This window comes from Lynx rufus, unplaced genomic scaffold (assembly GCF_022079265.1).
Source record: "Lynx rufus isolate CCGP_SWC_20201006 ecotype Redwood Valley unplaced genomic scaffold, mLynRuf1.p SCAF_1, whole genome shotgun sequence".
Classification (NCBI taxonomy): domain Eukaryota; kingdom Metazoa; phylum Chordata; class Mammalia; order Carnivora; family Felidae; genus Lynx; species Lynx rufus.
Genome location: NW_025814823.1, coordinates 209,487,349 through 209,510,740, shown reverse-complemented (window position 1 = coordinate 209,510,740; position 23,392 = coordinate 209,487,349). Strand labels below are relative to the sequence as shown.

Sequence of the window (23,392 nt, the reverse complement as noted above, 5' to 3'; positions counted from 1 at the left end):
TGAGCCTAGTGAGGCTGGAGGGCTTGTTCATCATCACGAATAGCTACTTAGCAGCAGAATGAGGACTTGGATCCCTGGCCTCCTGACTCACATTCCGGTGCACTTTTCACTACATCAGGACACGTTGGCTCCTGAGCCCCAAGTGACAGCCCCAGACAGCTGTGTTTATCTGTCTTGCATGTCCCAGCTTGTTTTGCTAGCCGAGCAAAAACTACTTAAAAGGATCCTCAATCTTCACCTTCCCATTCCCCTCCACTTACACTCTTATACTCCCACTTGCCCCATGAATAACTTCACAGTAAGAATTGTGCAATGTCACTAAGCCTTCCTCTGGTGTCAGAGTTACTCCCTGAGAGAACATTCACTTCCTCATGACTCCAGTTTACTGTCAGATTGGCTTTCCCTCTTTTCTCTTTGATCGGAATCTTAGTTGTTTAGGCAGGAATTTGAGGAGCAGATGTTATACCCCTTGAAGAAGCCCTTTAATTCTCCTTAGTACTGTGTCTAATGACTCTTAATCCTGTCCTTTTAACTCTGTGGCTGGCAGAATTAAGAGCGAAGTGGGACAGGAATGGTGAGCTTGATGCTTAACTTTTCATTTTAATGTTGACAAAGAGAGCACATGGAACAGTGACACAGAGGGAAAACATTAAGTTTGCCTCTACAGCTAAAATGAGGTGAATGTTAGTGTGGGATCGTTGAGATTGTGTATTTCCCTCCAAATATAAATAGAGCAATTTCATAGAGCACATAGCCAGAGAAATAGAGCCACTATTTTTACTACCTTATCGTCTTAAATTTTGCTCTGGTTTTTAGATTGTTACTTGTAAAGAGAAATAAAAATGATTCACCAGAAAAAACAAAGTGATCTCACGTAGTACTCGATCTTTCATGGTTAGTGGAGAAAATCAACTTCTCCAAAGTGAGAGTACTGTTAACAAGGATATACCCTATGAACTACTTTGTTTTAGCAGTCTGAACTTTCTAATTATGAAAAGTCTGATCTGTTTGTTTATACACATATGTGTATAAATATATATATGTGTATAAATACATATATATTATATATATTACACACATATATAATTGTATACATTGGCTGTTTAGTTCAGTTTGTTTATATATGCATTTGTACACGTACAAATTTATATACAAATACAAATGTATATATGAACAAACTGGACTAAACAGCCAGTAATTTTTCTCAGTTTCTAACCAATCACTTGAAATTTAGTATATCAATTAGCATCTGATTAGTAGAGAGAAATCACACAGCAATTTGAAAAGGGAAAGCTTATTATAAAGATTACTAACTATAACAGAGGATTGGAGAAATGAGGGATTGGCTAGAAGTAGAGTACTCTAGAGAAGAATAGCAAATAAAAAGAGCATCTATTACCCCTAGGGTAGAGATAGAGCATTCAAAGTTGATGCCTCCAGGACTGAGATCCAGACATTTGAGAGGATAAGGCTTTGGTTCATTGAATGATAAAGAAGTTGCTGGAGCGCCTGGGTGGCTCAGTTCAGTTAGGTGACTGACTTCATTCACTCAGGTCATGATCTCCCAGTTCCTGAGTTTGAGACCCGAGTTGGGCTCTGTGCTGACAGCTCGGAGCTTGGAGCCTGCTTTGGATTCTGTGTCTCCCTCTGTCTCTGCCCCTCCCCTGCTCATGTTCTGTCTCTCAAATAAATAAACATTAAAAAAAAAAAAAAGAAAAGAAAAGAAAAGAAACTTCCTTTAAAAAAAAAAAAAGAAAAAGAAGTTGTGACAGCAGAACTTTTCAAAACCTAACTGGACTCACTGCTATAGCTGGGGTTGGGGGGGGGGTGCAGGAGGGAAGGGGCTGGGTGTTGCTGACCACCAGGTACTTCAGCAGCCTGGTGGAGACCAGCTGCACAAGCTGCGGGAGCCAGATGCTAGGGAAGCCACCTGAGATGCTGGAGCCCACCAGGAGCAGCACACTAGACCCAGCGAGGAAAGCCTCTTTCACCTGCGATGTCTCTGTAGTACCCTCTACGTCAAAACCTCAGGCCGATGGGCAAAGGAATAATAGTTAGAGGGCCCACATTTATTTTTGCAGAGCAGGCACTGAAGGATGAATTTGGACCTAAGAGGCAATAAATGGACAACTGGCACATCTGGTGATGAAATATATAGTTTGATATCTTATTATTATTGGTGCCTCCTTCTGGAGTAAACATTTAAATTTGGGACCCTGCTCAGAATTTTGCTAAGGACTTCATTCCTTCCCAGCATTTTCAGAAGCATGTGATAGGCCAGAGAGGCTTTTCTTTTTAGGAAGGAAGTACCTGGGCAATAGCACCATATTTGCTTTTCTTTCTTTTTTTTTTTAACGTTTATTTATTTTTGAGACAGAGAGAGACAGAGCATGAACGGGGGAGGGTGAGAGAGAGAGGGAGACACAGAATCTGAAACAGGGTCCAGGCTCTGAGCGGTCAGCACAGAGCCTGACGCGGGGCTTGAACTCACGGACCACGAGATCATGACTTGAGCCAAAGTCGGACGCTTAACCAACTGAGCCACCCAGGCACCCCCATATTTGCTTTTCTAAGTTTCTTTCTCATGAGCATCTGGTGTGGGAGCTTCAGTTTCTCCTCTACCTTAATTCACACTGTGAAATTTCTCACACTGTCACACAGTCTAACCTCAGAGCACACTCCGACCTTTGTTTGAATTATCTTTGCATTGGAATTAACTTTGAATCAGTGTATTAAGAATGGCTCTTTTAAGAATAAATATTTAAAAAACTATCAGCTAGAATTTCAGCATTTTAGGAGAAATGGTCAGTATAATTTTTGAGCACCAGTTTCTAGTTAGTGGTAGCTGTACAAAAGAGCAGTTTCATTGGTAAATATCTGATTTGGATTTAGTAACTAGCCAGGAAGAATAATTCCTTTTTTTTTTTTTAAGATTTATTTAAGTCACCTCTATACCCAATGTGGGGCTCGAACTCATTACCCTGAGATCGAGTTGCATGCTTTTCTGACTGAGCCAGCCAGGCACCCCAGGAAGAATAATTCTTTTGAAGATTAGCCAGACACATTTAAATTTTGATTTTTTTGTGTCTATATTCTGTTTCTAAAAGACAAAATTATCATAAGTTAATAGTTTTTTTTCCCTGAAATATCCATTTATTTCTCAGTCTTGAAATTACAGACTTAAAAGTAAATCTAAATAAGACTAAATTGCCTAAATTTTTGTTAAAATTGTCTTATTGTTGAGATTTATTTTATTTTGAGATTGGCCTGTTAGAATAAATCAAAGAATTTGATTGTTTTTTTTTTTTTTTTTTTTTTTTTTTTTTTTTTTTTTGCTAAGAGAGTTATATTCATAAAAGAAGTTATGAGGACAGCTTAAAAAAAACCATGTTCAATTTTATTTTTGATAGAGAAATTTTACATTTGGGACTTTACTAAGTTGGTTCTCCAGCAGAATTCTTTGTGGGTTTGTGTATTAATATCTATTTAAAGTGTTTAATTATTTGTTGGCCATTCATATTTATTTGGTGATTTCTTTTTTGAAAGAATGATAACCTGTAATAGCATTCCTTTAAGATTGCTCTGATGTGATCCATCTCTGAAGAATGTTGTAGATGGTTTTTTAGCATGGGGAATAAGAAATTTTTACCTGACGAATTTACTTATTAGTCATTTCTAAATTTGTAACTGGAAATCAGTTACACTGACTTTTTTAGTACTCGTACTATTATCATCCAAATAGACTTTAATAGATTTCGCTAGGGTTTGTGTGTGTGCGTGTGCGTGTGTGTGTTTATTTATTTTGAGAGGGAGAGAAAGAGATAGAGCACAAGCAGGGGAGGGAGACAGAGAATCCCAAGCATGCTCTGCATCACCAGTGCAGAGCCTGACATGAGACTTGAACCCATGAACTGAGACCATGACCTGAGCTGAAATCAAGAGTTGGATGCCAACTGACTGAACTACCAAGCACCCCAGATTTTCTTTCTTTCTTTCTTTAAAATTTTTACTTATTTTTGAGAGAGAAAGAGTGTGAGTAGGGGAGGGATAGAGAGAGAGGAAGACAGAATCTGAAGCAGGCCCCAGGCTCTGAGCTGTCAGCACAGAGCAGTAGAGCTCAAACCCACGAACTGCAAGATCATGACCTGAGCCGAAGTTGGATGCTTAACCAACTGAGCCCCCCAAGTCCCCCCCAGGTTTTCTTTTTTTAAAGGCCATTTTACTTTGTATTTCATTTTTCATCTGTTTTATGAGCCAATAAGAATCTTCTGTTTTTCTTAAGTTCAGACTGTTTTATATTTATTTCATATTTTAACAGCTGCGCTGTTCATATGTAGCTATTTAAATTTAAATAAAATAAAATTAAAAATTAAGTTCCTTAGTTGCACTAGCCATATTTCTAGTGCTCGATAGAAACATGTGGCTAGTGGTTATGACAATGGACAACACAGATATAGAGCATTTCTACCATTGCAGAAAGTTCTGTTGGGAAGTGTTGGTCTTACGCAGAATGGTGACAGTCTCATACATTGCAGTTGTTGATGTGACATCTTCCTTTGTCTCTGAAGGTAGATTTTTTTCATTTCACAGTCCCAATGATACACTTGGTATTGTTAGCCTTTTAAATTTTAGTCATTTGGTACATATATAGTGGTATCTGTAGTTTTACTTTGAGTTTCCTGATGAAAACATGTTTGGAAAAAAGTGTTTTTAAGGTTTTACTTTTGTCTTTGACGTTCAACACTTTTGCTGTGATGTGCCTGGGTGTGGTTTTTTTGCTACCCTATTGGGGTTTATAGTACTTACTGAATCTCTGGGTTAGTGTCTTATCATTTTTCCAAAATTTTGACGGTCACCTCTTCACATGTTGCTTCTCTCTCTTTCCATTCTACAAATCTAATGTGAGGCTTTTTCACCATATCTCATGTTTCCCTTATGTTTTCTCTTGCATTTTCCATTTTTTCTCACCATGCTTCAGTCTAAAAATAATCGTTTAGCCAGTGATTCTCACCTGTTAAATCCACCCATTAGTTCTAAATTTCAGTTATTGTAGTTTTCATTCTAAAATGTCTACGTATTTCTTTTTTTGTGATTTTCAAATCTGTGTATATATTATCTATCTTGTCATTTAATTTCTTAATTATAGTTGTTTTAAATTCCATGACTCATAAGTTCAATATCTGGTATTCCCAATTTCTGTGAACTTGGGTAAAAAATTGTTTCTTTTCATTAACCACTAACTGATTTTTATCATTTCCTTTAATTATGAAACTAGGCAACAAAGGCACAGGTGTACCTACAAATTTCAGTGCTTTCTTACTATATTATCATTACTACAGGTACATTGAAATATGTATTATTTATGCTCATCATTACTTTGAAATTACAGTAGATCTGCCTCTAGGCATAGTGTCTTGATACGTTAGTACGGAGACTCACATATTATGTCACAAATTAAAAAATATTTTAATATTTATTCCTTTATGGCTGGTTTCCACTATATGCCTAATGTAGTTTTTTAAAGATGTTTAAAAAACATAGGAAGAAGGAGCCCACAGACTTCAGAGTGCAAAATGGTCCAGGCACAAAAAAATGGTTCTGTATAGTGTAGGTCAGATTGTGTCCTTGCTCCACTCAAAGCACTCTGGTCGGTTTCTTCTGATTTCTCTCAGAGAGAACAAAAGCCAAGGCCCTTTCAGGGGCTTACGTGGCCCTCTGTGATCTGCACATCCCCACCTGCTGCATTCTGACCTCTCCAACTCCTGTTTGTTTTGCTCAGTCTGCTCCAGGTTACATTGGGCAAATGCCAGGACACTCTTGCTGCAGGTCATTTCTGATAGAAGTTGCTTCTTCTTAGAACACTCTTCCTCAAAATATTGTCACAGCCTACTCCCTCACTTCGTAGCCCACTCGGTCACTTACTTCCTGACCATTCCACTTAAAATATTTATTCCCGTCCCCTTGGTACACATTTTCAGTCCTCCCCACTCTGTTTTTTCCCATATACTTATTACACAGTTTTTCATATTCCATACTTTCCATTAGCTTAGTACTGATTTTGGGAGTGGGGCTCATCATAGACTTCAATTACTGAGAGGTTGGACCTTTGGCAATAATAGGTCTATTTTGGAGAGTTACCATTGGTCCCATGCCTAACTTCTATCCCTTCTTCCACTGCGTATTGCATTAACAGTGGCGTGGATGATGACAAAAGCTACCTAATGTCAACTGAACTGGCCAACTCATTTTGCGTTGTTTATTGCCTCTTTCGAAGTTGATGTCTTTTGGGATTAACATGTGATACAAAGAGCTTCGTATTTCGTGTCCACTTTTGTGGGCGTGTCTACATGCATCTTCCCCACGTCTCCTTATCTCCATCTCTTGATCTTTCCTAGGGTTTGTCATCTTCTGGAGACAAACCCTACTTCTGGTTTCTCACCAGTGTACTTGATTTTTTGCTCACCGGATTCAATTAGCATGATGTCATCTAGATCATGGACCAACATGAATTTCTTCACGTTGTCCAGATGGTCCAGGTCCCTTCTGAGTATGTTAAGACAAAGGGCCAGAAAAGTAATGTAGCCCTGGCTTGAGCATGCACACGTGTGCTGTTGTTGGTCACCTGTGAACGTCAACTGCTTTGGGTCCCTCTTCTAATAGCGGTAGAAAAAGACGCTTTAACAAATCGTTCACTTACCTGACAGGGACAATAACCCTGTCTTTATAGGCTGCCAGAGAGGCCCTTTGGCTTTCACACTATAGTTTTTAATTGGTAATTTAGTCAGCCTCAGCCTTTCGTTGTCTTTGTTCATCGTACTGACTACCCAGGTAATAGGGATCCAGTTCTGCAGTTGTTTCAGTTATTCCTTTTCCCGTACCTCTCAGATGCCTGAAGTAGCCCACCAGCCAGTGTCTCTCCCTTCACGGTGAATTTGTGGCAGTTGCAGTTGCACTGTTGCAGCACGGCGGGGACTCTGTGCCACCTGCGACAGGGTCCTCACTGCTAGCCAGTCAGTGACGAATACCCCTCTGGGATCTCATTTTGGAATTGACTTCATAGGGCCGTTTCTGGTGGCAACTCTCTCAGGTCAGGTTCCCCAGAAACATACCTTGAAACTTCGGGATTTGCATGCAGAAGGTTGGTTGAGGAGTGCTCGTGGTGGGATCAGCCCCTGTGAGAGAAGGTGCAAGGGAAGCACGCTTAGAAAGTTGCAGGAATTGTGGCGTCATGGAGTGGCAGAAGCAGCCACAGCTGATCCCACAGGGAAACTGAAGCTGGTATAATTCTTCCGACATATCCCAGACTGAAGGAGAGAGCTGGGCCATTTTACTGCACATTGGTATTGAACGTGGGCTACTTTGGAATGGTAACATAGTCTGAAGCTAGGGGAATGAGTAGAGCAGTGAGAATGGAAGGGATGCCATAGTACCAGAGGAATAAAGGAGATGAAACCTTGTTCTAACGCCTTAGCTGTGAAGGGGAAAGAGGGGCGACAATCAGTAGCCGTTCCTGAGGACACTGGAAGGGATGGGATGCAGAATACAGGTATTAGATTTGCCTTGGGCAGGAAGAGGTTTACATCCACCATTGTAATCAAAGAGGCGGAGGAAGAGAGGTATTCAGATGCAGATAAGTAAGTTTATAACACTAGTGGGAGGAAGTTGAGGCAGTTGTTTGTTTCTTTTGGCAAAGAGCCAGACAAATCAACAGCTGAAAGAGGGGAGAGTTGGTTGGTGAGTAGAGATTTTAACAGATTGCTGTGGTGAGTGGGAGGAGAGCGTTAACAGGATAGCCACTGGTGTTGAGGACCCATTCGAAGTTGATGATCTTGCTTTTGAAGAATTATCAATTTGTGCAGTTGTGCAACTTTCTTCTGGCAGTGCCTAATGTAGTGGAAGTATAAATATTATGCCCAGTGTCTTACACACCTGTTTTCTTTTTTCTTTTACAAAGCCATCAGATCAAGTCATTGCAGTATAGTAACACGGGAGACATGATTCTTGTTGTATCTGGAAGCTCTCAGGCTAAAGTGATTGACAGAGATGGTTTTGAAGTAATGGAATGTATAAAGGGAGACCAGTATATTGTGGACATGGCGAACACCAAGGTAAGCATTAAACAATATTTTAGTGAATTTAATTAATTTGGCACACATTTGTTAACAACTTGTTTGAGTTGCTATAATTCATCCTAAAAATTAGTGTCTTGTTTTAAACACTGTATTGTTTCTCACAATTCTGTGGATTGATCAGGAAGTTCTTATGCTTCATATAGTGTCAGCTGGGGCACTAGGATGGTTTTAAGGTTCAAAGTGCATCATTCACATGGTTTATGGTTGGTGCTCTACCCCATGGTATCTGTCCTGCTCCCAGTACTCCCCACTTCCCCACTATGTGCATGTGCATGCGTGCGTGCCCTCTCTTTCTCTCTGTCTCTCCCACTTTCTCTTTCCACATGTCTAGTTTGGGCTTTTTTCACAGTGTGGTGGACTTAGTGGGGTTTGACTTCTTGCTTGATGACTGGGTCCATGAAGGATGGATATGGAAACTTTGGATTTTATAAGGTCTGGCTTCAAATCTTATGTAGCATCATAGCGCCAGTGCAGATTTGAGGAGAGGGGAGATAGATTTTACCATTTGGTGGTTGAATGACAAGATCACATTATAAAAGATCATGTGGGCGGGGAGATATGGATGTAGCCATCTTTATAAACAACATAGCACAAACTTACTATGTACTAGGGCTTAGGACAAGAATGAAAGAGTCTCATCAACCTTTTAAATAAAGATTTTTAGTGAGATAATATTTTAAAATTACACTAAATACCAATTAACTATAGCAGCATAAATCCTATCAAACTTAGTGGCTTATTTATAATTGCTGACATATCTTTGGGATGGCTGGGCTTGGCTCCAAGCTCCAGTTAGTGCTAGGTCTGTTCCATGTGTTTCTGTTCTCGCTTGTACTAGCAAACTGCCTGAGGGCATGTTTTTCTCATGGTGATGGCAGAAACACAAGAGGGAAACCCCAAATCTGGAAGCACATTTGAAGTCTTTGCTCACATGTCCACGGACGTTCCATTGGCCAGAGCAAATCACATGACTGTGGGTAACATCGGTACAGTGGAGAAATATGCTCAGGTCTTTAGTGAGAGGAACTGCAGAATCACATGCCAAAGCTGGAGGATGCAGGAGGGGTGATGGATTGGGAACAATAATGCAAGTTACCACAGATACATTACAGTGTCAGTGGATATAACTGATGCAGAAGTTTGAGCCTCAATTTTAATTTTGATTTTTACTCTTTCTTTCCCTGTCTTAGTACCTTCTTCTAAAACACTAATCATGGTTTGTAACTAAATCAAAATCTTATATGAGATTTGATTGTCTTAAGAAAATACAGTGGGTCCCGATTATTTGTTGTTCCTGTATTTGCAAGCTCACCTATTTGCTAAAAATTTTTTGTAACCCCAAAATCAGTACACAGTGCTTTTATGGTCATTTGCAGACGTGCATATGTACAGAGTGGCAAAAAAGAATTTGAAAAAGCTGATGCTCTTTTTTCTTGTTTTAGCTCATGTTGTAATCAAGTATCCTTTCTGTGATCTATGTAGTGTTGCGCTTTTCTTATTTGGGCAATTTTTGTTGGTGATTTTGCTGTTTACAATGGCCCCCAAGTGTAGTGCTGAAGTGCTGTAGCATTGTCTGGTGTTCCTAAGTGTAAGAAGTCCATGATGTGCCCTAGAGAGAATACATATGTTAGATAAGCTTCATTCAGGCACGACTTACAGTGCTGTTGGCTATGAGTTCAATGTTTATGAATCAGGAATATATATTATTATATGGTTGTCCTTAAACAAAAACATAAACAAAGTTATGTATTGATTGCTTGATGAAAATGTGACCAGAGGCTTACAGGATCCCAACCCTGTATTTGATAATTCAGTGTTTACAGAACTTTATAGACCATAACTACTACAAATAAGGAGATTTGACTGTAATCTACTTTACATGCCCTGGTTGACCTATTGGAATAAATAAATATACTATGTTTCAAATTGCTTTCTATTGAACCCCAGTGAAGTGCCTCTCAACCCTAATGAGGATCCCAGCCTCATGCATATTTTTAGTTTTTTTTTTTTAAGTTTATTTTAGTTTTGAAAGAGAGAGACAGTACAAGTAGGGGAGGGGTAGAGAGAGAGGGAGACAGAGAATCCCAAGCAGACTTCGAGCTGCCAGCCCAGAGCCTGACATGGGGCTCGAACACACGAGATCTAGAGATCAGGACTTGAGCTGAAGCCAAGAGTCGGTTTCAGCTTAACGGACTGACCCACCCAGATGCCCCTTGACTAATTGTATTAAGTACCCAGTATATGTTAGATGATTCAAACAGAATTCAAATATAATTTAAGCATACAATTATATTGCAATGGTGGCTTCAGTAGTTTCTTTTTTTTCATGTATTCCACTAGAATGTCTCATTCGTCTCTCCTTAAAGTCAGTGTCCCTAGGATTCCACCAAAGATGATGTTGTGAGAGTGAGGGTGGTAAGGAAAGAAAGCAGATAGGGATATAGGTCCCTGTCCATATCTTAAACTCAGTTAGTTCTGCTTTTATCTGCTTTATTTGGAGATTTTGGGAATCCAGAACTTTAAAAAACTGGTTTGTGGAAATGAAACCTTAGAAAACTCCTATTGATTCTCTTTTTAGCTTGTATTTACCATAGACAATAGTTCTTAAAAAGTATGAGGAAGAAAAGTTTTTGCCAGTCTCTAAGCTCTTCTTAATTGTTTCAGCCATTCAGGGATTTCTTACATTATAAAAAGACTAAGACTTTATGTATGTTCCAATACATGGAAACAACCTAAGTGTCCATGGATGGATAAACGGATAAAGAAGTTGTGGTATAACCCCCCCCCCCCACACACACATATATGGGGTGGAATATTATTCAGCCATAAAAGATGAGGAAATGCTACCATTTGCAACAACATGGATGGAACTTCAAGGCATTATGCTAAATGAAATAAGCCAGACAGAGAAAGACAAATACTATATGATCTCACTTATATGTGGAATCTAACAAACAAACAATTCCCTGCTCGACCAAAAACCGCAGACTCGCAGAAAAGGACATCAGACATGTGGTTACCAGAGGCTGAAGGTGGGGGATGAGGGAATTGGAGAAGGGTAGTCAAAAGGTACAAATTCCTAGTTATAAGGTACATAAATACTAGGGGTATAATAATGTACAATGTTATGACTATAATACTGTATGATATACAGGAAAGTTGTTATGGAAGTAAATCCTAAGAGTTCTCGTCACAAGAGTTTTTTTTTTTTTTTTTACTTTTTTCTTTTTTATATTGTATCTATATGAGATGAGGGATGTTAGCTGAACCTATTGTGATAATCATTTCATAATACATGTAAATCATATTATCATGCTATATGCCTTAAACTTATACAGTGATGTATATCAATTATTTCTAAATAAAACTGGGAAAAAATTTTAGTTGCCAACGTGCAAAAATCTCTATATATTGTAACCATGTACTATAACTTCTCCCACTTTGCCGAATATCTCCGTTTTGATTTCAAAATCATGGTTAATATTTACTCTTTCCATTTCCTAGAAGCAGATGTAATTAATTGACTATTTACTTGTCTAGGAAATGTTACTGGTATCTTAATTGCAGTCTTTGGCTTGAGTAATGGGTTTTGGAAATGCAAGAATTATTATTTGAAAGTAGTAGATTTCATAGGACACTTTTTTTCCTTAACTTTTTAACCTCTTTTCTGATTCCAAGAGTAATTAGTAACTTGTGGCTTTACTGGAAATTGCAGTGAATAGGACATTAAAGGAAACAATTAAATATATCTGATCTGTTGTGATTAAAATATTATGTACTTTAAATATAAACAGGCCTTTCTAATTATATTGTTAAATTTGTATCTCTAATCTTTACATCACTGTGTGTGTATGTGTGTGTATTTTTAAGTATAGTCACAGTGGTAAAGAAATGCTTTTTTCTGTTGTATACTACAACACAGTGCATTACAGGAAGAATAATTACATTTACATCTTGGAAAAATAAAGTTTATTGGGTTTCTAACAGTAATTCCTGTCAATAATAGAAAATTTGGAAAAGAAAAAATTACTCATAATTCTACTACCCAAATATAATCACTTAGAACATTTTGGTTTCTGTATTCTGTATTTTCCTTATGCATCTGAAAAACATTTTTTCTGATGATAGCAGAACCTTTACATCAGTTATTGCTTGGAGTCACCTTTTGCATGTTCTGCCATCTTGGAGTTATGTTGTGAGTGCCGCAGGGGCTGCAGTAAGGTGCAAGGAGAGGCCTGGGGATGGGGGTGAGGGGCAGGGGGGTTCTCACTTCAGCCAGAGGAGTTCCAGTTTTGTCTCTTTTATGTGTTCAAGTTTTTCATAAGATATACTTTGTAAATCGGGTCCTGCTGTGTGTGTGTGTGTGTGTTTTTTTTTAAATATGAAGAACGTTGGTCTGGAGTTCATGGGATTATTGATTATTGTATGCGGGGAAAATGGGATCTTACTTCTTTAGGTTCAGGCGAGTAGTGTTAAATCCAGAAGAAATCCAGCTGAGTAAATTTGTCGCTCTCATTGTTTTTCTTCAGTGATTTGTGACTTGGGCAGCATCTCTTCTAGCAAGTAGTCTAAAGAAGTTATGAGATGTACAAAATGGAATGTTTTCAAAGGCAGAGAGAGGGTGGGACAAGAAACTTAAAAATAGGAAAAAAAGGATTATTTCCAGCAAGGTTATACCTTCCTTTTGGGGGAACAAACGGGTCTATTAGTTGGATAACCTCACTGGTGTTGATCAGGAAATTCCAGACTTTCTGGTTAAGATTACATTCCTGGGAGAGTTTGAAACAGTACTTAGGTTAGGTATTAAGTTTCTTTTTGGTGCCATGGGTTTAACATAAGTGATTCCATTTTGCGCCTGTTGTCTCTCTCTTTTTAAAAAAATTTTTTTTGGGGCGCCTGGGTGGCGCAGTCGGTTAAGCGTCCGACTTCAGCCAGGTCACGATCTCGCGGTCCGTGAGTTCGAGCCCCGCGTCGGGCTCTGGGCTGATGGCTCAGAGCCTGGAGCCTGTTTCCGATTCTGTGTCTCCCTCTCTCTCTGCCCCTCGCCCGTTCATGCTCTGTCTCTCTCTGTCCCAAAAATAAATAAACGTTGAAAAAAAAAATTAAAAAAAATTTTTTTAATGTTTATTCATTTTTTGAGAGACAGAGACAGAACGTGAATGGGGTAGGGGCAGAGAGAGAGGGAGACACAGAATCCCAGGCAAGCTCCAGGCTCTGAACTCATAGCAGCACAGAGCCCGAGGTGGGGCTCAAACTCATGGACTGTGAGATCATGACCTGAGCCAAAATCAGACACTTAACCAACTGAGCCACCCAGGCGCCCCTGTTGTCTCTTTTTTAACATTAAGAAAGTAGGACAAAGATAAGGAGGAATCAACCTTTAAACTATTCAAAAGCATACTTTAAAATCTTAATTATATTGTCATCTAAAACTCATTTATTCTAAACCAGAATTTTGGCACGTTACTTCCAATCAGAAAGTGTTTTCCTCTCTTACTTTGAAGTCTCACACACACACTTTGCCTGAAACTCAAATGGGGCTGTTTGGCCTAGATCCCACAAATGTGTGACTATTAAATTTCTAGCCCTCACTGAGAAGTATTCCTGTACATCAAAACTCTATAACAAATCAGTATTAAGTTAAATTAAAAGGTGTTTTCAACATTTATTTATTTTTGGGACAGAGAGAGACAGAGCATGAACGGGGGAGGGGCAGAGAGAGAGGGAGACACAGAATCGGAAACAGGCTCCAGGCTCTGAGCCATCAGCCCAGAGCCCGACGCGGGGCTCGAACTCACGGACCGCGAGATCGCGACCTGGCTGAAGTCGGACGCTTAACCGACTGCGCCACCCAGGCGCCCCTAAAAGGTGTTTTCATAGATGATAATAAATGAATGCCTGTGATTATCTTAGAGTTTCACTTATTAAACTTCCTTTTGTCAGTTCATCTAGAGTTGATATTGTTAAGTACATTTCCTTTGGATTGTCTTGAACCCTTTTCTCTTCAACATCAAAACAATTCTGTTACATTTCTTTCTTAATTACATGACTAACGTGGTAGAGGATAGGTTCAGGGACCCTAGAATGCTTGGATCTTTAATTGGGCAATTTCTTCTTGAATATCCTTTAATTATGGAAATTAGAAGCTTTATAAATAATTACAGGAAAAACATGTTTTTAAATATTTATTTATATTTGAATAGTACATGTAGTTATTCTGATCTCCAGCCACTCCAAAAATTTGCTGTTATTATTTGGAGATGAAACATTTTAGTCATATCCTTTTAATGGGAAATACTGTTTCCTAAGAAGTAAAACATTTTAAACTGTGAATTCTAGGTATATTTTTGTTTCTGTAAGCAGTTTTAACTGATGGTTTTAACCACAAATATAAACTCCCCCAAAGTGCAGTGATTTGAAGCACATTGTGTTTCTTTCCAATTTCTGAATATTTCCAGACCTTTTTATCTAATAGAAACTCCCTAACACTGGTTTCTGTCCTTTTGACATATCCCCATCACTTTTGGGGTACTTTGTTACATTCTGGCACAACAAAATGTTCCTGGCTCATCTTGTACTTTTCCTGCTCTAATGTTACCCATTTCTCTATTGATCCATGGTTCCTTTTAATAGGGAATTCTGTTTACAAATCTAGATCCTGGCACTGCGTATGTTTACTGATGCTGGGGCACCATTGCTTCTAGACTATTTCAGGAGAGAGAGCTGGGATGGGAGATAAACCAAATAACCAAAAAACCCCACCCCTATATGTATATATATATATATATATATATATATATATATATATATTTATATATATATAAATCTATATATATATATTTATATATATATAAATCTATATATATATATATAAATATATGTATATATATTACATATAAAAATATAAAATAAAAATATATAATATATTATAAAATATAAAAATATATAAATATATAAAATATATATTATATACATATAAATATATAATCATGAATTCACACTGATCTATGAAGTAATTCTAATCTAACTTCGCAGCCTTTCCCCATTCTATATTTGTATTTCACTTCTTCAACAGTGAGAAGTTTGGCTTCTAATATCATCACTATAGTAATTCATTTGTTCATTGCTACCACACATAGAAAGTAGTTTCAGAATTGCTACACTCATAGTCATGGTTGTAGACAGAATTCTAAGATGGCCCCCAAGATTCCTGCTCCTCCTCTCGAGTATGGTTGTGAACTATGAGCAGCACCCAACACTCCTATGGTTAGATTATATTGAATGGCATAGTTGAGAAAGGAGGATTATCTTCAGTGGATCCTGTCTAATCCGGTGGGCCCTTAAAGGGATTGGGCTATTCCTGACAAAAGAAATTTGAGGTGTGGGAGGGATTTGACCTGAGGGAGAGTCTCTGTTGCTGGCTTTGAAGATGTAAGCAGACTTACGTGAGTAAGTTGGAGATATAGCTAAGGTGATTTCTGAGCAAAGTGTTGAAGGTACTGCCTGCTTTCTTCTTGCTGCTTATAGTAATATATGAGAGAATAAAGTTAAATGGAAAGAAGTTTTATTAGAGAGGTACCAGGACTAGATGATTTAGTTTGTTTTGAGCCTATCCAGATGGTAAATAATGTTAAAATGAAGAAATTGCTTCTGAAAGTATGGTACAGAGAAGGAACCAAGGGTGTATATATAACCCTTTGGTCAAACCTCAGAAAGATCATAGGGTCAGATTACTTAGTTATACTAAAGGCTTTTTCAAGAAATTAGTGTGGGCCTCACAGATTTTCTTAACCAAACCGGGCGACCCCTAGGAAGCTTAAGGATATTACTCCTTAGCCATTTCAAAGGAATTATAGATAAAGAGGGGATTATTTTGCAAACATTTGCAGGCATGACTTTTGTCTAATTTAGATTCAACATGAGAAGGATTCTCATTTGCTGGCTTTGAAGGTGGAGTAATTCATGTGGCAAGGAAGGCACACAGCTTCTAGATACTGAGAGCAGCTCCCAGCTGACAGCAAGGAAATGGGCATCTCAGTCCTGCAATTACAAGGAACTTGGATTTTGCCAGCAACCTAATGAGCTTGGAAGCAGATTCTTGCCCAGAGCTTCCAGAGAGGAATGCAGCCCTATCACCATCCTGATTTCAGTCTGTGAGATCCTAAGCAAAGAATTCAGCTACGTTGCGATGGACTTCTGACCTCCAAAACTGTTAGGGGCTTAAACCACCTCCAATTTATTAGTTTAGTTTGGTGATTTCTTACACAGCATACGTAACTAATACAGTCCTGCAAAAACCAAACATACCAGGTAATAATGCAAGTACATGAGAAGGTGGTAGTGGTTGTGATCATGCATAAGAGCAGGCAGGAGTTGGCTTTCAGTGAGAGGAGGGAATATATTTACACTGGGAATGGAGGGGTTGTGGAGGGCTCATACCCACAGTTGTTTGTAGGCTGTGGGTCTTAGGTAGGAAACTACTGGCAGGGTCATTAATTTTGTTGGGAGTTGTTGTGATGAAGCCTTCAGTACAATAGTAAAGACTTCAAATAGCTATTGAGGATTGTGAGAAAAAAATGCCTAGAAGAAATGTGGGACATTAAGGGCTATAGAATGTAGATTTGCAGAGACAGTCATTCTGTGTATTTGTATGATACTCCTGAATCTTATTTGGGAGGCTGGATGTTTGAATGGAATACAATGATGGGGGAGGAGAGAGTTATTCCGGAATAAAGATTGTTCATTGTAGGTAAAGCAAGAGGACTCTCTAAGGAGTGGTTGATATTGAAAAAAAAAAAAAAGTTGAACTGGAAGATAGAAAGTTATGTGACCAGTAAATGGAATATCTAGAGCCTAGCACATATCAGCTAAAAAACATTTGTTAAAACAATAAATATTGGAAACTCATGGTTTCAGAAAAGGAACTATCTGTGGTAATGGCAGAGTTAGCCATAGTTGGGGCTGTTGAAAAGTGTTAGAAGAGGTCATTGGACTTAAGTAGATCAAAGAAGACTGAAGTTATGTCTTGAATATGTTCAAATGGATTTTAAAATTGCTCAGGAACTAGAAAGACTTGAACTTGAGTCTTTGAGTAAAGAAGAAAATGACTAAGAGGATGGATGGAATATAACTGGGGTCGGCAAACTATAGCCATGGGCCAAATCCAGCCTGCACCCTGTTTTTGTAAATAAAAGTTTTATTGGAAACAGCTATGCCTGTTCATTTACTATTTACTATTGTCTGTGCCTGCTTTTGTGCTACAGTGGTAGAGTTAAATAGTTGCAGCAGAGACCATGTGGCCCACAAAACTTAAAATACTCATTATCTGGTCCTTTACAGAAAAAGTCTGCCAACTCCTGCGCTAAAGCTGTAAATGTTTTCTGCAGCAAAATATATGCACACAGATTTTTGCTGACAATTTTAGGAACTTTGGTGATTCCTAAAACAGCCTATGAATGGTCTCTGGTGAAGAACTTTTGGATCGAAGTTCACACTATATTCTTGGCTGCATTTCTTTTCATCATGTGAGTTGCCTGTTAGCTCACCATGAGAAAGACATGGGTACTTTCATTTTGGTGGGTCACAGAGCCTCACCTCATTCAGTGACTACAGATGGCACTGCATCAGGGCAACTGTTTTACAGTTTTTCTTATGTGGTAGCCATAAGAGTATGTGCAGAATAGTATAAATCAGCACCCCACCCCCATCCCCACCCCTGCCGATTGTCCCCCATCTGCGTGTGTGTGTGTTTAGAGGAAACCAATATTGATCATGGTTCAGTAATGTCCTCTTTTCAGGGAAAGCATAACATATTTATGAGAAAAAATGGATGGTTAATTCTTCTAGGCTATTTCCAGTTAAGTCTGTTAAATGAAGGGATTTTTTTCAGGAGTGTCTATGTTTAGATACAGGAAAAAAGAGAGAAAAACTAGTTTATTTGATGAAAAACTGTTTTTGTCACTGGCTGTTCTTTAATAGGTGTCACTTTAAAATTTTTTCCGCTAATGTTAGCCATAGTACTGAATCTGTTTAGATCCATTTAAGAATCCTTAGTTGAACTTGATTTTTGTTATGACTAATTTTGGTCACTGTTTTAACACAAGGGTACTTAACATTCCCGTTGCCTTTGTCATGCTCCTATCTTTACAAACAAGAAACAACATTCATAGTCTTTTAGATGTTTTACAGTTTAACCTATTATTTGTGTTTGTATTCTGGATACTCAACAGCTAAGGTGACCTCATGTGCTTTTACCTTAATATCTTCTGTAATAGAGATCATTTTTTTTCGGTCCTCTTAAAAAATATCCTTTATATTACAAGATGCTATTTTAACTTTAATCAACAAATGTCAGTAAAAGACCTGTTTTCTGGGGCCTGCCATTAAGACCTGCATGGTGTTGGTGAGTTGTTGGGTTGCTGTTCAAAGTATAGGAAGTGATGTTCTAAGCACTGGACCGAGCAGCATCTCTCTGTAGAATCCCTGAGTCTGGGTGTGGGAGAGGAAAATGGTAAAGTAGGAACTGGCTGGGAGGTAAGCATAGCAACCATTAGATTGCAGGGCCAGGCAGAGATGTCAGGGGAGATGGACTCAGTTAAGCAGAGGAGGATGCACGTATGGAGTAGTCTGCAAGAGTGAGGAAGCCAAGGCAGTTAGATTCGAAGTCCTCAGAGCCAGGCATGTATGTCTTGGTTTATTGGGGTGTTCCTTTAATTGCAAATCATGAGCTGTTTTCCTGCTATAGAGGCACATATTTAACGGGGTGAAACTAGACTAGAGATAGCTGTTTACTGCTAGGCATTAGAAATTATTTTTTTTTTCTTAAATAAGCATAGTCTGACAAATTTCTGTTTTGGAAAGAGATTACTGGGGCCCCTGATAATCCTTTGTATTTTAATCTATCAGCCAATCAACTAATTATTAGCTTTCAATATCTTAGGTACACAGAATTGAAGGGAACCTAACTCACTTCTCTGTTCGTGGTGGCTTGCCATCATGCCATATCTGATGGGCAGTTCTCAGTTCTCATGATACCATCCATAACTCTCAGCAGCTTTTGACACAGTTGATCACTACACTTCTTGAAACACCTTCGTACCTGACTTCTGATTTGCTGTGCTCTCCCAGTTTTCTTCTTACCTCATTTAGTGTTCCTTTTCACTCTGGTTTTGTTGCTCCTCCTCTGTCCTCCAGCATCCGAATGTTGGGGTGTCCAGCTCATACTGAACCCTCTCTAGTATTTACATCTGCTTCCTGATTCATCTCACCTGGTCACACGGTTTTGATGTGGAAATGTCGGGGTTCGGAGCAAACAGTCAAGAAAGAATTCTTGGGATGTCTTTGGAGCAAAAAAGTGAGGAGGGCACCTGTTGGGATGAGCACTGGGTGTTGTATGGAAACCAATTTGACACTAAATTTCATATTAAAAAAAATAAAAATAAAAAAATAAAAAATTTAAAAATTAAAAAAATTTTAAAGTCCCCCCCCCCCCCAAAATAAAATAAAATAAAGCACGGGGACAGGACCTGTGGGTAGAAAGAGCTGTGCTGGGGTTGTGCTGGGTGACTGATTATATACCGTCAGGTTGAGGGGGTTAGGGACGGCACAAGCCTCTAAGCAATTTTGAAGACAAGGTTTCCATGGCCTTGAGGGGGCTAGCTGTTGTTAGGAAAACGTCATTTATTACTGTCTAGCAAACCCTCAGTCATGAGACCTTCAGATGTGTATCAGTGGGTCACGTGTGTGGAGGATGATTACTAACGTATATCTTGCGGGGTAAAGATGAAGAAGTTTCCAAAGGAATTTCTTTATGTTTAAAGTAGACTCACAGGATCCTAGGAGGTTAGGATAATGTTAACCTAAGATTGCCTTTTGCCCTTAGCAAAGTGTCAACATTTAGGCAGCTGAGCCCCCAGGGGAAGGTCACTCTGCCTATTTCAAGGGCTTGTGAATGGACTGTAAGTTACAAGGAAATTCAAGTTTTTCTTTTGCCTTTGTTTCCCACATCAGCTTTAAATGTCATGTATAGACACTGATGACTTACGAATTTATGTTTCTTGGCCTGTTTTTTCACCTGCCCAGTATGACCAACTACTTACTTCACAGTCTCACCTGGATATATAATAGGCATCTTAACACAAAATACGCAAAAAGGAAATTGTGACTTTTCTTTCTACACATCCTCCTACTGCAGTCATCTTTATCTCAGTAAATGACATCATCACTCACTAGCTGATCGGTTGAAACACCTTTGAGTTCTACTTGACTCCTCTCTTCCCTCACACCTCACATCTGCCCCATTGTCCAACGTGTTTTGCCAACAGAGTTGTGTGAATAAAGTTGCCATTAACATTTGCATGTAGGTTTTGCGTAGGCATAAAATTTAAATCAGTGGAGTTAATACCTAGGAGTGTGGTTGCTATCTCATATGGTCAGATCAGCCAATATCTTTCAAAATGGTTTGTGCTGTTTTGTATTCCCACCAGCAGTGAATGAGAGGTCCTGGTGCTCTGCCTCCTTGCCAGCAGCTGGGAGGTTGGAAGTGTCAGGTGGTTGGAATTTAGCATTCTTACAGGTCTTTAATGGCAGTTGGTTGTTTTAATTTGCCTTTCCTTAAAGACTGATGATGTTCAACATCTTTTCATGTTTGCTGTCTTTATTTTATATCTTCTTTGGTGCAGCGTCCATTTAATTAAAAATTTTTTTTTTCCTATTTTGGGGGAGTAGGGAATCTTTGTTTTCTTATTGTTCTTGAGAGTTCAAAAAATATTCTGGGTGTATATCCTTTTTCAAATATGTGACTTGTAAATATTTTCTCCTATTGTGTGCCTGGTCTATTCATTCTCTTTGTAAAATTTTTAAAATTTTGATGAAGTTCAGTTTATCAGTTCTTTTATGGATCATGTTTCGGGTTTGGTCAAAGAACTTTGCCGAACTCAGTGTCACAAAGATTTTCATCCATTTTTCTTATAGGAGTCTTACTCTTTAATGTTCTACACTCATTCTATGATCCATTTTGAGCTGATTTTTGTATAATGAGTGAGAAATATGTCAAGGTTTTTTTTTTTTTTTTCTGGGCATATAAATGACCAGTTATTTCAGTATCATCAGTTGAAAAGACTGACCCCTCTTTACTGAATTGCCTTTGCATATTTGTTCAAATATAAATTGATGATATTTGTAAAGTTTATTTTGAGACTCTCTATTCTGTTCCATTGCTATGTGTATACCCTTTCACTAATACCACGCTGCCTTGATTATTGCACCTTTGTAGGATATCTTAAAATTTGGTGGTGTGAGTGCTCTAACTTTGTTCTTTGTTTTAGTTGTTTGGGCTATTTTAGTTTCTTTCTTTTTTTTTCTTTTTCTTTTTTTTTTTTTTTTACAGTTTATTTATTTATTGAGAGAGAGAGAGAGAGAGAGAGAGAGAACAAGCAGGGGAGGGGCAGAGAGAAGGAGAAACAGAATCCCAAGCAGGCTCTGCACCATCAGTGTGCAACTCCATGCGGGGCTCGAACTCATGAACCATGAGATCATGACCTGAGATCAAGAGTCGGATGCTTAACTGACTGTGCCACCCAGGCGCTCCAGTTTCTTTCTTATTTTTTTTAAGTTTTTACTTTAATTCTAGTTTGTTAACATACAGTGTTATATTAATTTCAGGTGTACAATATAGTGATTTAACACTTCTATACAACACACACATCATAACAAGTACACTTCTTAATGCTTGTCACCTAATTCACCCATTCCCCCATCCGCCTGGTAACCATCAGTTCGCTATAATTAAGAGTCTGTTTCTTGGTTTCTGTCTCTTTTTTTCCCTTTGTTCATTTGTTTCTTAATCCCACATATGAGTGAAATCATATGGTATTTGTCTTTCTCTGACTTACTTTGCTTACCATTATACTCTTTAGCTCCATCCATGTTGCTGCAAATGGCAAGATTTCATTCATTTTTATGGCTTAGTAATATTCCATTGTGTGTGTATATATACCACATCTTCTTTATCCATTCATCAGTCACTGGACACTTTGGTTGCTTCCATAATTTGGCTATTGTTGAATGCTGCTATAAACATTGGGGTGCATGTATACCTTTGAATTAATGTTTTTGTATTCTTTGGGTAACTAGTGCAGTTGCTGGATCATAGGGTAGTTCTGCTTTTAACTTTCTGAGGAAACTCCTTACTGTTTTCCATAGTGGCTGCACCAGTTTGTATTCCCACCAACAGTGCATGAGGATTCGTTTTTCTCTTCATCTTTGTTAACACCTGTTGTCTCTTGTGTTGTTGATTTTAGCCATTCTGACAGGTGTGAGGTGATATATCTCATTGTAGTTTTGATTTTGGGCTATTTTAGTTTCTTTTTCACATACATTTTAGAGTCAGTCATCTTGTTTATATACGCAAAGAACCCTGCTGTGATTTTGTTTGAAATTATTTTGAATCTAAAGATCATTTGGAGAGAATTGACATCTTAACTGTTTGGAGTCTTTCAGTCCATCAACAACAGTATATCTCTTATTTATTTAGGTCTTTTTTTTTCTTTTTCAGGTTTTATAGTTTTTAGCATAGAGCACCTGAACAGATTTTATTAAATTCATACTTAATTTACACTTAAAATTTACTTGTTTTTTTTTTTAGCCATTATAAATGGCATCACTTAAAAATGTCTAGTAGAATTTGCCCATGTAGCTTGGAGTTTTCTTTTTCCTGTTTTCAAAAAATTTAAACTATGAATTCAATTTATTTGATAAGTACAGGACTATTCATGTTATTTCTTTGTTCTTGCGTTGAGATAGGATAGGTTATGACTTTCATGGACTTGGTCCATTTCCTCTAAGTTGCAAATTTATGTACATAGAATTATTAGTAATATTTCTTTAAGGTCATTGCTCATATTTTTTCTCTTTTTCCTGATATTGGCAATTTGTGTCTTCTCTTTTTTCTTGGTCTGGCAAGAAGTTTTCCCATTTTATTGATTTTTTTTCAAAGAGCAATTTTTTAAAATCTCATTCATTTGTATTTCTTTGTTGTAGTTCTGTCTTCAACATTGATTTCTGTTCTTATGCTTTCTTTCCTTTTGCTTGCCTCTCCTATTTCTTTTTAGAATTCCTGGTATTTTAAGGTGGATGCTTTAATTAGAGACTTGTTTTATCTTTTCTTTTTTTTTAATTCTTGTTTTAATGTTTATTTAGTTTTGAGAGAGAAAGACAGACAGAGTGAGTGCGGAGGGGCAGAGAGAGAGGGAGACACAGAA

At 38.1% G+C, this 23,392-nt stretch overlaps 1 protein-coding gene across 2 annotated transcripts in view; it reads left to right on the top strand.

Annotated features, from left to right (window-relative positions):
• WDR70 (WD repeat domain 70) overlaps positions 1-23,392 on the top strand; it is a 298,862-nt gene that overhangs the window by 76,018 nt on the left and 199,452 nt on the right. For both annotated transcript variants that reach the window (XM_047093335.1, XM_047093345.1), the window contains one exon: positions 7,955-8,108. In XM_047093335.1, coding sequence (XP_046949291.1) covers positions 7,955-8,108 — 154 coding nt within the window. The remainder of the gene's footprint in view (positions 1-7,954; positions 8,109-23,392) is intronic.